We start from the raw sequence: 15919 nt of genomic DNA, 5'->3' as shown, positions 1-15919 counted from the left end.
TTTTTATACCACACAGTCTCCTACCAGCAATTTTGCCTGAAGGGAAGCTCATTAGTTGCTATAGCACCTACTCTAATTGAGCTACAGGAGATGTTGCTGGCACAAACAGATGGTCTCAGGTATCACCAAACACAGTTACTAATAGCTGTTAGAAGACAGATAAGATGAGCAGGGCCACATTCACATGAATGGGTCACCCAGATTCTTTCAGCATGCTTCTACCTGACTCCAAAACAATCTCTATGGGGAAGAAGGACCAAGCATAGCAGGTGTTGCCACTCTGCAACAGACTAAAGAGGAGTACAAGAGTAAGGACTACAGAAGGAGGCAAAGATAACCAAATATTTCTCCCTGTGACACTCTTGGACCGCTGGGAAGAGAGTTCCTGCAGCCTTTGTGAAGATGGATTTCACTCATTTCTAACTGTTGGCTGGAACCACTCCAGCTTTTTGCAATTTTGAACAATTAAGGACACTAACAATCCTACCACAATGAAGTCTGCCTGAAGTCTCCTATTTGAGGTGTGAAAGGTCTGGAAACCTATGGCCATTTCTTCTGCTGTCTCCATCTTAGCTGTCCATAGAGACATGACTAGTGCGCTGCATCTGACCAAGAAAAGTCTAGACATGCTCACTTGACAATATTTATTTCACACTCAGAAATATCGTTGAGATGCCAGAACTGAAATATTTTACTGCGCTTACTACTGCTCTTACACATGCTCCTGTATCTAAGTACATGTTACAAAAGCAAGGTTATTTCAGCAGGGTAACAATTGGGCATTACACTTTTCTAATGCTCATACAGTAAACTTGCAGGATATACTCCAGCACAGAAAGAACTATGGAGTCCTACAAATGTTTGCTACTTTCCATCCCCACAGCAATCAGCAGAACAAGATTCATGTATGGAAAAAAATGTCCCTTTGTAAGAAGTTCTAATGTAATATGTTACTGCGTAAATGGAAGACCTTGTAAGACAACCAGGTGTCCTGCTTTCACCCTGCCATGAGGAAGCTAACCTCCACTAGAGTGTTGTAGACAGATAGGAGTAAGGATACAGTTATCACAGCTTAAGTGAGATTAAACGAATCTCATTTATAATTTTTTGTATTTCTTTTTCCAGTCTCTTACTGTTTATTCTGAAATTAAAATTATCCACACAGCACACAACCCATGAAAGTAAATTGAAGAAATACTAAAGGTGTATGGAAAAGGATTTGCATACTCTTGCAAGTACAATTAAATACTCTGTGTTCCTACTATTTCACATTTTCACACACACAAAAAAAAAAAGCATAAGAATGACCATGAAACAGAACAAAGCATTATTTTCTTTTACCTCCACTATTCATATTCCTTACCTTCATTAACTGCATGAGGCTTAATAATGCAGCAAGTACAGTTTGTGAACTTCGCGCTGTTGGCTGGTCCGTGACCTCCACTGGAGGGAAAGAAGAACTCCAGCTCCTGAAAACAATTGTAATTGAATTCACTTTAGTTTTTAATCTAGCTTCATGCATAAGCTTCCATCCTAAGTAACAACATCTGAAGTACTCATAGTTACAGAAAACTATTGATTTTTGTGCTACAAATACTTCTCCCCTACAATATTCTACACATCTTTCCAACCCTGGCAACACTGCTCCCATCATAAAAACTTCATTTGAATATTTCTTGTAATTTCCCTTTCTGCTTTCACAATACAATCTATTTCCATTCAGCCACAATCATTTGGCAGATGAAGTATCCCCAGATTTCTAAATTCCATTTCCTCAGTATTTTTCCCAGGTCTACTTCCACATACAGATTTTTAGCTTCTCTCTTCTCACAACATGTTTTCCTCCACTTAAGCAGTAACACAATGAGCATCCGGTTTTTCCTGATACAAAACCAATCTTTTTTTTTTTTCCCTTTTGTATTAAAAAACTTTCACCTAAAATTGTTGGCTCCACTCTCATGACTTATGGACTCCTACCCCTCTTTTCTTTTTTCCCCCCTTCAGCCTTAGTGAATGGAAGATGGGCTCAGTTACCCTAATTTCTGAGAAGAATCAGAAGAACCTCTTTGCCTCTTTGTTTCCCATTACTTCCTTTCCTCCTTCCATCACTATTTGGTCTTAGACCATAGTAAGCTGGACACCCAAGCTTCTTTCCTCAGTGATTTTATTTATTTATTTTTACTGCTCACTGCCAGCTTCATGCTTTTTCCATACCATTTATTCACATAGCTTACACAATCTGCCAATAAACATTAGTCAAATGCTCGAAACGCAGATTCCATTTAAGACCTATTGGTCAAATTAAGTAAGAGAATTGATGAATTTCTATTTAAGGGAAATAATAATAACCTGGAGATACTTCTACCAAATCCATCTAATTTTTTTTTCATGTGTAACACTAACAGCGCTGAAGGCCATTTCCTGGCATTGTCTCATTTAATTTACTAGCTCAGTTCAGACAGAATAAACTTAACTATTTCTCAATCTTCTCCTCACTTTATTCTGGCAATTCCTGTAATCCTGACTTGAACAATTACACAGTTCTCACTCAGGGATCATTCAACAGGAAGGAAGGCGAAGTGTTTTTGTTTTCTGTGTTTTTTCCCACCTAGCAAACAATGCCCATCTTGAGTGCTCATGAGTGTTAGTTTCCTGCACCCTTCTTCTGAGGACATGCTGCATCCCTCTTCGACCTTGTCCCATTCTGTTAACTAATGTTCACTCTAAAAGCAGTAGCCAGGAAAAGTTAGCAAGGTACTTAAAGCATCTAACACTTTCTTTGGTCCATTAAATGCCAGAAGAAAAAACTATCTAAATAATGCTGAAGGAATAGGATAATGAAATGCTAAACAAAATTCAAGTGATGTTTTAAAAAGAAAGTATGTTTTATTTATGCATAATATAAAAAAAAAATTTAAAAATGATCCTGCAGAAAGAGAAATAACCTTAGAAGTACACCAGAGGCCTACTTTCATTTGTCATTGCAATGTCCTGTTCTAACTGCAACCAACTAGTTTCCAGCAGCTATACAAATATATAGTTCTGCACCTACTACATTAAAGTAGGTAGAGGCCTATTAAATTCACAATTTCAGTTATCTTACCAGAGATGGGTATTGGTAACACCACAAGGATGCCTACATCTGCCAAAGTTCAGCAATACAATAATGTTGGTCATAAAAATACCACAGATGAGCAGAGCCTTCAAACTGCTGAAATGTAAAAAGAGCTACCAACTTAAACCAAAGCACGTAATTAAATTTATAGTCAGAATCTTACGTTAATAGATACTGTCTCCTACACTCTCAGGCAAAAAGCTGGCACAGCAGTCACTGCAGCACAAAAACGAAGAGAAACCTCCCCATTTGAGCACAAAGACATTGGTCAACTGCCAGAATTAAAGACTTTTCTGACTGAAATTCTCCTTTATAAAAATTCAACTTTATCCAAACTCTTTCTAGATAGGTACCACTTCCACTAGACTTGCCACCACAAGAAGTACTCCGTGTCTGGAAAGTAACTTATTAAAACTACAGTCATGCAGAGAGGCCCCGTAGACCATGTACCACTCAGACACCTGAGCATGGTGCTTAAGCAATGCCCAGGCCTCACAGTGCTGAGCAAGGACACAGCAGCTGCAGCAAGGGGCTGACTCTACCCTGATTGCTAGCACATCGTCGCTACACATATTTTCTAGTACACAGTAGCTGGTAGTTTATAAGTTATCCCAGAACTGGTCTCTTTCAAGCTGTGCTACTGCAGCTGTTCCAGTGTAAGAAGAGGAAAAGACTGGGATCCAGAAGGCAACAGTTATCTTTTCCCTGCTAGTCTAAAGCTAAGATAATACAGTGCAGTACCAAACAACTGTTAGGTAAACTATATTCTAGCCATTGCTTATCAGCAGATCTACCCCCATCAGTGAACATAAACACCTCTGTTCTATAGAAATGCTGGTAATATTTAATCACCCAGCCCTAGGGCTTTCTTAACACTCTAAGAAAATACAGACTACAAAGAGAACTCCTAGAAGCCAGGCCCACCGTATTATCTTTCAGAACACAAAGCAATACAAAATGGTCTGCCTTCATAAATATTTGTTATGCATAATGGGAGCAGAGTTTTTCGAAGACTAGGCATGTTCTCCTGATCAAAGTATCCAAAACTTCCGTTTATGACAAAGATAAACAAGATTCCTGTTTCCAGACAGTCTATTTTTGCAGGCTAAAAAGGAGCAACATAGAATACCTATTCATTCTGAACTCAAACGGGAAAAAAAGAAATGAGGAATTCCTGATCTAGTAGTGTTATCGAATTAAATTAATAAGAAAACTAGTTAAGTGACACAGTCAAAAACTTACTCGAGCGGCTGAGGCTACTGAATCTGGGCCATGAGCTGCATTTTTTAGGCCATCATGTCCGAAGTTTGCTCTGATGCTTCCCGGTTCATCAGTTCGAGCAACTGCAGAATTTGCAGGCCCCAATAATGTCTTCCATTTACAAATTGCATCATCCCGTAAGATTTCCATAGCAACAACAGGACCACTTGTTATAAACTGGAGAAGCTCACTGCAAAATGGAAACAGCATATGGTGATCCAGGCTGTAAATTAAAGCCAACGAAAATATGCAATCCAGTAGAGATGCTCAAAACTCAACTCAGCAAAGCCTTGAACAACCTAACCTAACTTTGTAGGCTCTGCTCTGAGGACAACTTTTGTTCTCGTTGATTTGAAATGATTTATAATTGTTTCTAAATTTGAGAAGAATCCTATATAGAAGATGTAGTGAATAACACTCTAGAAGGAAAGACCAAGCAAGCATGGACAAAAGCTTAAGGTCCCACAGATAACTACAAGTTGTGTAGACAGACATCTGTGAAATAACAGCACAGGCAAAACTCTTGCTTGCAAATCAACATATTCAAACATAATTATTCAGCAAAGAAAATGGAGTTCTAGATCTCCTGATCTCCATCATGGTCAGACATAGCCCGTACTTATGTCTCACTGAAGGGCTTGAGTTTGGACCCACAATAAATCAGTTGCTGTTGCAGAACAATAAATACATGCATCAAGTTAAAAAAACAATGTACCTACTTATAAAAAGGTCTTGATTGATGGTCTACGTAGAAATCAGCTGCTTCTTTTCTGGAAGAGTAAACAGACACAGCTTTATATATACACAGGCATTTATATGTGCATATATATATATACACACACACTTGCACATACATATAAACCCTGAGAACCACAAACTATCATTCATCAACATTTTTCTACACATAATGCCTTCCCAAGTTGGAAAATTTATGGGGCATTCATACCCAGTAAAAGAATTCACACCCATACACTGCTCCAGAAGTAATGCCTCCTATTTATTTCAACAGAAACTGCAATAGATACAAAGAGTACAATAACATTATTTGATAGTATTTGTACCTGAGAATCTTCTCTACTTTTTAACAGTTACTTCCACTAGCCGTGCATTTTCACCAGTGATAAACCAGACCCTGCATGCCACTCCCATCCAAAACTGCACCGGTGGAAGTGACCCACTATTGCTGTCACCAGTGTTGAAGTGCAACCACCTACCATCTCACTGTGCCCACATCTGCTGTTTGGTTCCCAGAAACACTCAGTAACCATCACTGAATGTCAATGGGCGCCATTTTTTCTGCATGGAGGAATTCAATATGACACACCTTTGCTTCATCTGCATTCCCATGTCAGATGCCACTTTGTCAGACTGCCCCTCTTCTGCCATCTGCCACGTGGAAACAGCATGTGAGGGAATACCGGTGTGAAGGTTCAGCCTCCACCACCATCTCACACAATATCACAGGAGGCATTACTTTTGGAGCAGCACTCTTACATTTAACTTTGTCATACTGAGCATGGTCAGAGGTGTAATCGACTCCTCTTCACAGTCCTGATCTGGGAAGGAAGTTATCACTGCAACCTGTAACTAAGATTTTCAAGGTCACTGATGGGCTCCACATTCTCAGGTTGGGAAACAAACAGCAGAAACAGCCACTTGACAAGCTGTTCACTGTTACATTGCTTTGATCTTGCAGTTCAGCTTGAGTGTGTATGTTGGGTAACGAAATCTGGTTTTAAAGCATAAATAAACAATTTATCTGCTTCATTGAAACTTATTTCCTTATTGGAGCTAGTGTTTGATGACAGTTAACAACAGCATATTGCATAATCTGGTTTCTACTCAGTATCCACAAATGTTACAATTCAAATAGGCAGCACAACCCCTCTAGATTAAAACATGCTTTCTCATACTCTTTTCCCTTTGATAACTGAGTATTGTCATGCACTTCCCTCAGGGAGAACTCCTGTTACTAGCATTGCCTTCTCTCATAGCAAGGGATTTCCATAATGAGGAGGGCTCTGTATCTTGTCAGGTAGACAAAGGCCAGCAAGCACACAAAGTATCCGTACTGCAGCTGTTATTCAGTCACAGTACCTAAGTACAGAGATAGCACAGCTGATGCTGCAGGCTAAATGCCAGAATATTCATCATTAACACAGGATGATGGCCCTCTCCAAGCTTTGCATCGCCACAGCCATGCAGCTAGTAGTGCTCAGTTTCAGGGTCTGCAGTACAGACCCACTTTCCATCCACCTGTGAAACATCATTCTGGCTTTTCACCTTCCCACTTCCTGTGCTAGACAGCCCACTTTCCTCCCTCCTTTTTCTCAAACCACACCTCGTGCAAACTCTTGCTGCCTTCACTGTTTTTTCTACATGAAAACAGCTAGAAGAATCTATGAGAGTTTTCAAGTTTAGCTGTTATCTTCCAACTGCAACTTCAAAATTCCAGTTCAGAAGTGCAGGTTTGGTCTTGGCCTGCTCCAAATCCTTGTGCGTAGCATATTCTAATCCTGGAATTTGAGGAGAAGGATAAGCTCTTCAGATGGACAGGCAGCTGAAAGCAAGTAATACTGCTGACCTTCCAGTCTGCGTACAAAGCTCATAATCAAAGCAGAGATGCACAGAGACTGAAAGATTCCCATTTGGAAACAATCTCCTGAAATTTTATGGTCTCCATGATTTTGCTCACTTCAAGCAGCTCCCCTTTCTGAAAGAAATTACCTCAATATATTTCAAGTAACAGGCTGCAAGTCTGAGCCAAGTCGCAATAACTGTCATCTGCAATGCAACTTTTCACATCTCTTTTTCTTCATTTGCAGTCCAGACTTAAGCCTGATATTGCCAGAGGCAAGAAATAACCTCAAGGAGAACTTGAAGATAATTTAATTTTGCTGACATTGACAAAGACTTTAACAGTCACAAATTTCTTCTCTGGGGACTCAAAACAGCTACCTGCCCATTGGAACTGAACAGTTCCTGGTTGGCTGCTTCAAAAATAATGCTAGTCACAGGAATACCTGCACTCTCCACCTTCAAGCGAGTTTTTGCTTACAATTCACTATTTCACCAGAACATACACTGCTCAAACTAATTCACCAAATAACCTTGGAAAGCAAATGGGAAAGAGTACACAAACAGATCCCATATTATCATTTCTGAACAAGTTGAACATTGCTACTGGGTTAAGAATTCCTATTGCAAGAAATATAAAACTATGATTGTGTCATATAACACAGGTCCTTTTTCATTTCATCTCATCTCTCATTACTGCTCTGCTTTTAAAGAAAGGAAAACAGCGTTCACTGGGAAATAACAGACTCGACTCAGGTATCTGTTCTTACTTTTCTATCTTGGCTACAGTTTTTTTTACAGAAGGCATAAACCAAATTAACAGGGATTGCCAGATGAATGTCAATAATATTTTCTTTACAGAAAGCAACAGATGATGACGCTTGTTTGAGCGAGTATGCCAGATCTAGTAGGAGAAGACTTTGGCAAAGCCACAGTTCCAGCATTTTAAAATGGCAGTAGCAAGAAACAACGTATATGTTATGCAGAAAAACTACAAATACTCATACATCATTTAACTAGATTTCGTACTGAGGGAAGGGATTTCTATATAGGCAGTAGGCAATAAAAGTTTAATTCTCAGCTTCCATTTCCTTCAAGTCACGCGACTTGGCTCAATAGTGCTCCAAGTTCACTGACACTGAAATAAAGAACCACTCAACACCTAAGAATCAAATATCACAGACTGCAGGAAAGCATGCCAAAGAAAAAAAAAAACAAAAAAAACACTGGCTTGAAAGACACTGTGAATTGTAAGTCAGCACTGCAAACCTGACTAAACTCATGAACTGGAGTTGTTTGAGGGAGCACCTGGGACCAGCCTCAAACACTGCAGCAAGTGAACACAAACAGGAGGAAGCATTCAATTTTTATTTTTTTTTTTTTTCCTTTAAATCATTATTTCAAAAAGCAAAAAACTTTGAGGTAGGATAAAATCGTTCCTGACCTCACACAGAAATCACAAGGACCCATGAAAATAGTGTTATTTAATACAGATAGTTTTCCTGTCAAAAAGACATTGCTTATCAATAGGCTTGGCAAAGCAGCAACTGAGAAATACCACAGTAATCTTGGAAAATTCTTCTATGGTAAATTAATCATCTTTATGCTTTCCTCTGCAAAATGCTTTCCCATAATCTTGTGGTTGAATGAGGCAGGTGGAGAGCAGCAAAGGGTGCTTGGAGGTATTTAGGAAGATGCACCTGTTCAACCCTACAATGAGATCAAAAGATCACCTGCTTTACATGGGTTGTCGAGTTATTAAAAACACTAACAAGTTCAGGTTTTGGGAGCAAAAATTAAGACAACAGATTTACAGAGTGTGAAGAAACCAAGTTTTTTTAAGACAACTGTGTTATAATCTGTAATATGGCTCATATCAAGAAGCTACAAGGTGAGCACGTAAAGACAAGTCATTGGTGAATACCACTGAATTGCTGAAGTAACGCTAGTCACATTGGATTCACACGCACCTTCATTTAATCACCCATACTCATTTTGCACAAAGCTTTGTAATGCTTAATTTTTTTATATGCATTTAGAAACCTACACATTGTTACAGAACAGATGAGTCTTCCCTTAATTACTTACTGGAATGGCTTTAATGTGTAGAACAACATGGGGTAACTTCAGAGAATATCTTGAACTGCATAAACGGTACATCCAATAGAGCTGACCTTAATTTCTTACCTTGAAAGCATCATCATTTTGGCCTTAGTTATTGTAAATCCAGCATTAATAATGATATCTATTAATTCTCCAATCTTAGGTGTTGCATCAGGTTTAATCAAAGCCAATGTTCTGAAAGAAAAGGGAGAGAGATACAGTCAATGTTACTTTACATAAAGAATTTAGTATGCATGTTGAGTTTATACTCAGATGGAAAAGCACCACAGAAAGAAATTCTTCCACAGTCAAGCATTCTAGTCCCAGTGTCTCACCAATTTCTGTGCTGTTCTTGAGTGTCTGTGCAAGCCATTATTGTGATGAGAATAAGCTTTGCTTACTGCAATCTCCTTAGCTTCCTAAGCCAAGTCAGCCCATAGTATTCCACCATCCATCACTATTTACCAGCTTCTCCCCTTACTGAGAGCAAACAATCTGATCACTTTAAGAAGTGGTGCATACCTCTACCCACAGTAAAAGCTACCTTTCCAGACCCAAACTCACAGCAACTGTTCACAGCCTGCTCTCAAAGTTCAGTGCTTCTCTTTCACGCATGAAATTCCTTGTATTCTGAACACTTGCCTGTTTCCTGATATTCTCAAACTGATATTCTTCCCACAGAATCCACACAATTCAACACCTACATCGCTTTTTAAGTAGTTTGTCTGTGAGATTTTATTCAGTGATTTCAGTTTCAAAGATCCAAGGACGATAACCTCATAGTTGCACAATTGTGCCTTTAACAAGACAAAAAAGAACAGCTTCCTGGAGCATGAAAGGTATGAGGAATATTCCATCAGAAGGAAGTATGAGATGCATATTAAATTTCTGAAGCACATCTCTCTCATGCTGTAAAGGCAGATAGTTTCACTATGCTCCTCACTGCCTGCTTTGAGGTAGAACATAACTCATCATTTGTTTCTTCCTCCCTCCCTACACTCACTCTTTCCTTAAGTAATCATTATATACATAAAAAAATCAAGCCAATCAACTTCTGTATTTAAAAATATTACTTAAAGACATGCTTCTCCCATGGAAATCAAAGTTAAATCATTATTTCATTATTACTTTAAAAGTTTAGAGGCCCCACTGACAGGAAGGTTCAGTTTTCCTTCATACAGTCCAAACATTTCATGGCATATGGTTTGTGTGCCACAGTAGCTGATGCTGACAATGGACACAATAACATGTTGGGAGATAAGGTAGTAGGTACTGACTAATATTTGTATTTTAAGAGAGACCAATCATAAAATCTCTACGCTTTCCCCCACATTTTTGTTTCTAAGTACATCCTATCTTTTCAGTAATTATCTTTTTATACTGTACATCCCCAAGGCCAGGACAGTTTTATTAGTGTGCTTTGCATCAGACCAAGTACACCATGCGCTAAACATATTATTAATCAAAAGTAACAAGCAAAAAAGAAGGTCTGTAAAATGGCATTTTCTATTTGCATTCATCTTGCGGTGAGTCAGCTTCAAATGTGCTCAGCTTACAAATCAACAGATGATTTATTCAAATCCCGTATCTCCGAAACTGTGTCTCTGACAATCCTAAAGAGCTCTTTCCATCTTTTCATACTGTTTCTAGTAATGAAGGCTACCCAGGATAGATTTTTTTAATACAGTACATCCATAAATGACAGATAAATACATGCAAACTTCTTATTTTAATTAGCAGCACAATATGGAAAGCAATCATTAGGCTTGCAGCAGTATATTCTAATGAGAGTAAATATGCTGAGGATACAGGAGACAGATGAACTTCCACTAACTTTCCTATGCTACCTTAAGCAACCAGAGACTGCCAGATGCTTTGGAAATGAACAGGCTGCCTATTTTACAGCAAATCTAAAGGAAGAGACATGTCAGAACAGTAAACAAAGAGGGAAATTTGAACACATGCAATATTGCAAGTGAAATTAAGAGAGACATAGATGGCCTTCAGGGTTCAGATACCACAGATTTCCACAAGCATCAAAAAGCTCATACACAAAAAACAGCACAGCCCCAGATCTGTTGGGAAATATAACACAAAAAGACTTGTGAAAATGATTTAACTCTGTCTTCAGGCCAAGGAAGGCTGACCTCAGGAAAGTATACTAGCATAATTCATATGGCCCATAGGCTGACCAACCTCTTCCCCAAGGATTTAATAGCTCCAACTCATTTTGTGATATTATTTATCATATGACAGGATGTGCCACGTGCATCAAGGCACGTGAAGGTGAGCGGCTGTGTGCTATACCCATGACAAGCATACCTTCTCTCAATGCATGATGTAAGCCCTGACTCAATAAGCTCTTGACTTTCCCATTTACCCTGATCACCAAGGATCAAACCACTGAATAAAATCTCCAGTGAAGTTTGTTTCCTTCAGGATTTCTTTTTAATCTATGCTATTACACAGGCTGTTCAGCACAAAGTACTAATACTAGAAATAAACAAGCCCTTACTTTTCCAAGTACAAGCTTTCCAGTAAAACTCTAATTCCTAGCAATACGTAGTGAAACATTGCTTTAAGAAGTAATTTACCTAGAAGACACTAACAAAAACTGCAATAAACAAATCTAACAAAATCTTTTATATGGCATCAGTGTACAAACTAACATCTTGGTGTGAGCTTTTCAGAAGCAAATAGGGCAAGAAAAAGAATAATTCAGGATGCTGAAGACTGTTCCTGAAATCAGACTGATTCATGTGTCTTATTTTTAGTTTTAATTGGCAATATGTTATTGTGGTTTTACATGATGCAGTCTGCAAAGTACTTTTTGAAACAGTCTTAAGTTGAGGAACAAAGAATGAAAATTGATCCTAGTTTTTTACATTTTCAGAAGGGCTGTTTGATAGTACTCCAACAAGCACTAAAAACAGAAGATGGGAGCTGATCAAAGGGACGGTGCACAATTTGCGTTGCAGCTATGCTTGTGAGATCTACTTATTTTTAATAATAGGACTGTTGCACAGTAGCTTATGTCTTGTAGGGGAAGAGACGCTGATTAGGTCACTGCCTGGATGCATACAAATAACATACCCAATTTAAAAAGACTGAGTATTTCTGGTTGAGACAAGTTTTCTCATACCATTTTCAAAATCATGGATATTTGAGTACAGACTACTTAGAAAACACACATTGCTCAGACAAGCATTTACTTCAGGTTACAACTGCCCAGGATCACAAGTGAAAGACTACACAACAGAAGTCTCTTAAACCTGTGTTTCCTTACACAGGCCTCTTATCACATCTGTTTCATACCACATGCAACTAGAATGACATTTGCTGGCTTTCCTGACAAAAACAAAGACCCTTACATCAAAACATTTGCTTTTTTTTCTGCTCATGTACCTTGCTCACTTTCCCTCGCAGGTCTTTTCTGAGCTTTTGCATACTGAGCAGCCAAAGAATGTTTATTTCAGCTTCAGAAGTAAAGTATAAAGGCAAGGAAAGACAAGAATATTTTTCTTCATAGAACTTGCACAAAATTATTAGTAAAATTCCAACTAGAAATTATTTTTGGGAATTAAGTGCTGCAGAAATGTTACTATATACGTGTAACGAATAACTACTTTAAATGCTGTCAGAACCAGGCCAAAAAGTCAAACAGGCCACATGTAGCCATGTTGCACAAGGACACCTCCACTATGACCCTGTTCACTCAGTGAAAGCCAGCTTCTGTGAAGAAATTAGATTTTGAGGATTTCTTCCCTATTTAAAGACACCTTTCACTACATTCCCCAAGGCCATTCTGAATATGTAACATCACTTGCATATCTATGTTATCTTTCAGCTGACATTCCTAAAACGTTTTCCAAATAGCTGATGTCATAAATTCTCTCCTCCCTTTTGTAGAGCACCTCCTCTACCAGGACCACCTAACCAAGGCATCTATGGTGTTGCTGACCATGCTTGTACAGCAACACTATATAGCTTCTCTTATGAGAATAGTGAGCCATTTTACCACAAGCTACCTTTTCTTATTACAAATGCATCAGCACCAGGGCTTATATGCAAGTTTAGGCAGAGCATGAAACATGCAGTAATAAAAAACTGCATTGAGATAAAACCCATAAACAAGACAGATGTAAATCTACTCAATGCTCCAATGTGAAACAGAGCAGTATCATATACAAGTCCTTCCCTGCTATTCTCTGCCCATTTTGATACTCTTCACCATTCCCAACTCCAGATTGAAGAAAAAGCACCAAAAGAAGTCCTTCTGGAAGCTTCTTATAGAAACTTATTATGGCAGTCATTTCCAAGGCAATATTTTTGTGGAGACAAAGATGCACGTCAAAACTTGCAGCTGTTCCAAAGTGTCCAGTTACTTCTTCAAAAAGAGTTCAAACTAACACCAGACAGTGGAAGGGGCAAGGAACAAACTGGACAGGACCCACTGCAACACCATGCCAAGGAAAATACTCCTTATACTACTGGAGGAAATGATCCGAATTTCCTAATTTTTGAATTCAGAAATAATATGCTGTGCAGGCAAATCAGATTTAAGTTCCTCCTAAAGTAATCTGATTATCATTTTATTAAGTTTCTCCTACTACTTTTGTTCTTGGATGGGCTCTTAATGTCTTCCCAATGAAAAGAGATAAGTCTTAGCTTTACCTATTAAGTTTGTCTTAATATACAACCCCATAGGTTTTATTGACATTCCCACTCCACACTTCCCATCCTCACGCATGCACAGTTTACCAAATGCTGAAAACATTCTCAGATGAAAAACCTCCATAGCAAAAAAAGCAGCAGAGGATAGGAATGGGCTTCTCTTATGTTCCTACTGTTCAGTTACTAATGATAATACAGGGTAGATGCATTTGATAAGGTACTAGCTTTCTGCACAGACTGCAGGGAGGGAGAAGACCATTTTGAAGGATTCTAGCCAGCACCCATTAAGGTTACAACACCAATACTGCGCTGAGAGAATCCACAAATCACAAGAATACTATTTCTACTGGCCCTACAGGGAGTAGGAAAGCTGAGCTGGGGCCCATGTTTTCCTTCTCTACCTTTTCTCTTTAGAGAAATCTGGAGGATGCAGCATGCGACACCACAGATAAACTGGCCTTGAAGATGTATCAGGTGGGAGGGATAATGGTAGGTTTACCCACAAGCAGGGAACTGTTTCCCTCCAGCTAACAGTATGCCAGATGACTCCGAACCTCATGCAGACTTGTGACTAATTCCTCCTTTTCCCACAGTACAGGAATCTTACCTCATTTCCAGCAAAGAACAACTACCCCAGTCACAAAGGAAGACTTAAAAAAACAACAGGTTTTCTTACCTCTCTTTGCGGCCCCCTAGCTTGCGCGCTGTATATTGATCCCCATAGTCCACTAAGGAAAGATGACGGGAAAACACAGTAATTTTGTTGCCCACAAACAGATCATCAAGGTGTAAGCTCTCATACTTGGTGCGCTTCAGAAAGGTACGATGGTTCTTCACATCATACTGCAGACAAAAGAAGATTAGAACCTACTACAGCAAGAGATCTTAAGCTGTTGGCAAACTCCACGTAATTCTTACTTTCCCTTCAGAAATTTCCATAGCTCTGTGGGATTTAATCTGATCATTAAATTGATTTAATTCTTAACCCTGTGAACTTGCACGTGCACCAGGAATGCTTAGAGGATAAAACCACACATTTGTTCCAGTTAAATAGTCTCAGGGTGATGGCTGTCTTCACAGTTTTTATTACTTGCTTGTGCTAATTCCAACTATGATAGATGCTTCACATCCCTTGTGGATATCTCTACTCAGTCTCAATGAGAATCCCCCACCCCCTCCAGCAAGTCCATGTTGTTTCACAGGCCAATGGTTTGAAGCAGTAGTGATCATAATACACACTGTGGCAGGTCTCCTCTTCAGGGCACTGTTCCAGTGATATTATGCTTTATTTGACTGCTTAAAACTCTGAATTAAGGATGGATGGATGGCTGCAGCACTACGTTGAGAAGTTCTCAACTGCCTAGAGCTGCAAGCTCAAAAGCCCGTCAAGACGATTCAGCTATGTATGGACATTCTGAGCAAGAAGGAAGACATTAATGTGAGATTTTCTGGGTGGACTGCTAAAGCACAAAAGACAACCTCACAAACAGTTTCTTCCCTGCTACAAGTAAATATTACAGATCCCTTCAATTTCTTGGAGAAACAATCTTAGAAAAGTTTTGTCCTCTTCAGGCTAAACTTTTTTTTTTATTTGATACTTTCTAAGCAGGATTCCATAATAAAATCATCCTTAGCTCTCACCTACATGCTCCAGCTCAGTGCTCTTCAGTTTCAAGAAGAGTCCTATTAACTGAATCATAGTTATTAACTATGGAAAACTTGGATAGTTGGAGATGTCTCTGTCTAAGTACCCAGTCTGATCACAAATGGTTGCTTGCTGTCCCTGGACAAAAACCTGTGCTGCTTTCTAACGGATGCAAAGCAAGCAGGAAACTGGTCACATTATTTCCACTGTATTTTTCCTTCACGGGAAGGAGCAAGATATGAAGGAGTAAGAAAGAAATGGGAAGTTGAGAACTTCGCATAACATCAATGTTCAACAGCTCTATTCCGCTTTCAGCTGAAGCATGTACAAAGGAAAGTTATCACTGCAGAGGTGAGAGAAAGGTGATGCAACTGCTCTCTCATAAGCAGAGAGAAGCCGGCTCTCGTCCATTACCTTTCTTCTCTGACAATGTACTAGAGGTAAACTGAGCAGCTGCCATCTCCTTGGGAAGATACGAAAGATCCAGAAGAATTTTGTAGTAATGAAGAAAAAAAAATAAACTGCCAAACTCCAAATAAGTTTTA

At 39.0% G+C, this 15919-nt stretch overlaps 1 protein-coding gene across 1 annotated transcript in view; it reads right to left on the bottom strand.

The window, feature by feature from the left end:
• NME7 (NME/NM23 family member 7) overlaps positions 1-15919 on the bottom strand; it is a 141095-nt gene that overhangs the window by 110039 nt on the left and 15137 nt on the right. The window contains exons 3-7 of the mRNA XM_085525248.1: positions 14406-14572; positions 9140-9250; positions 5095-5145; positions 4358-4565; positions 1364-1469 (exon numbers count right to left, since the gene is read on the bottom strand). Coding sequence (XP_085381374.1) covers positions 1364-1469; positions 4358-4565; positions 5095-5145; positions 9140-9250; positions 14406-14572 — 643 coding nt within the window. The remainder of the gene's footprint in view (positions 1-1363; positions 1470-4357; positions 4566-5094; positions 5146-9139; positions 9251-14405; positions 14573-15919) is intronic.

The sequence above is a fragment of the Coturnix japonica genome, chromosome 1 (genome assembly GCF_054131305.1).
Source record: "Coturnix japonica strain WE chromosome 1, WE-NBRP24, whole genome shotgun sequence".
In the NCBI taxonomy this organism is placed as follows: domain Eukaryota; kingdom Metazoa; phylum Chordata; class Aves; order Galliformes; family Phasianidae; genus Coturnix; species Coturnix japonica.
Note: the sequence above shows the minus strand (reverse complement) of the source record. Positions and strands in the feature narration are given on the sequence as shown.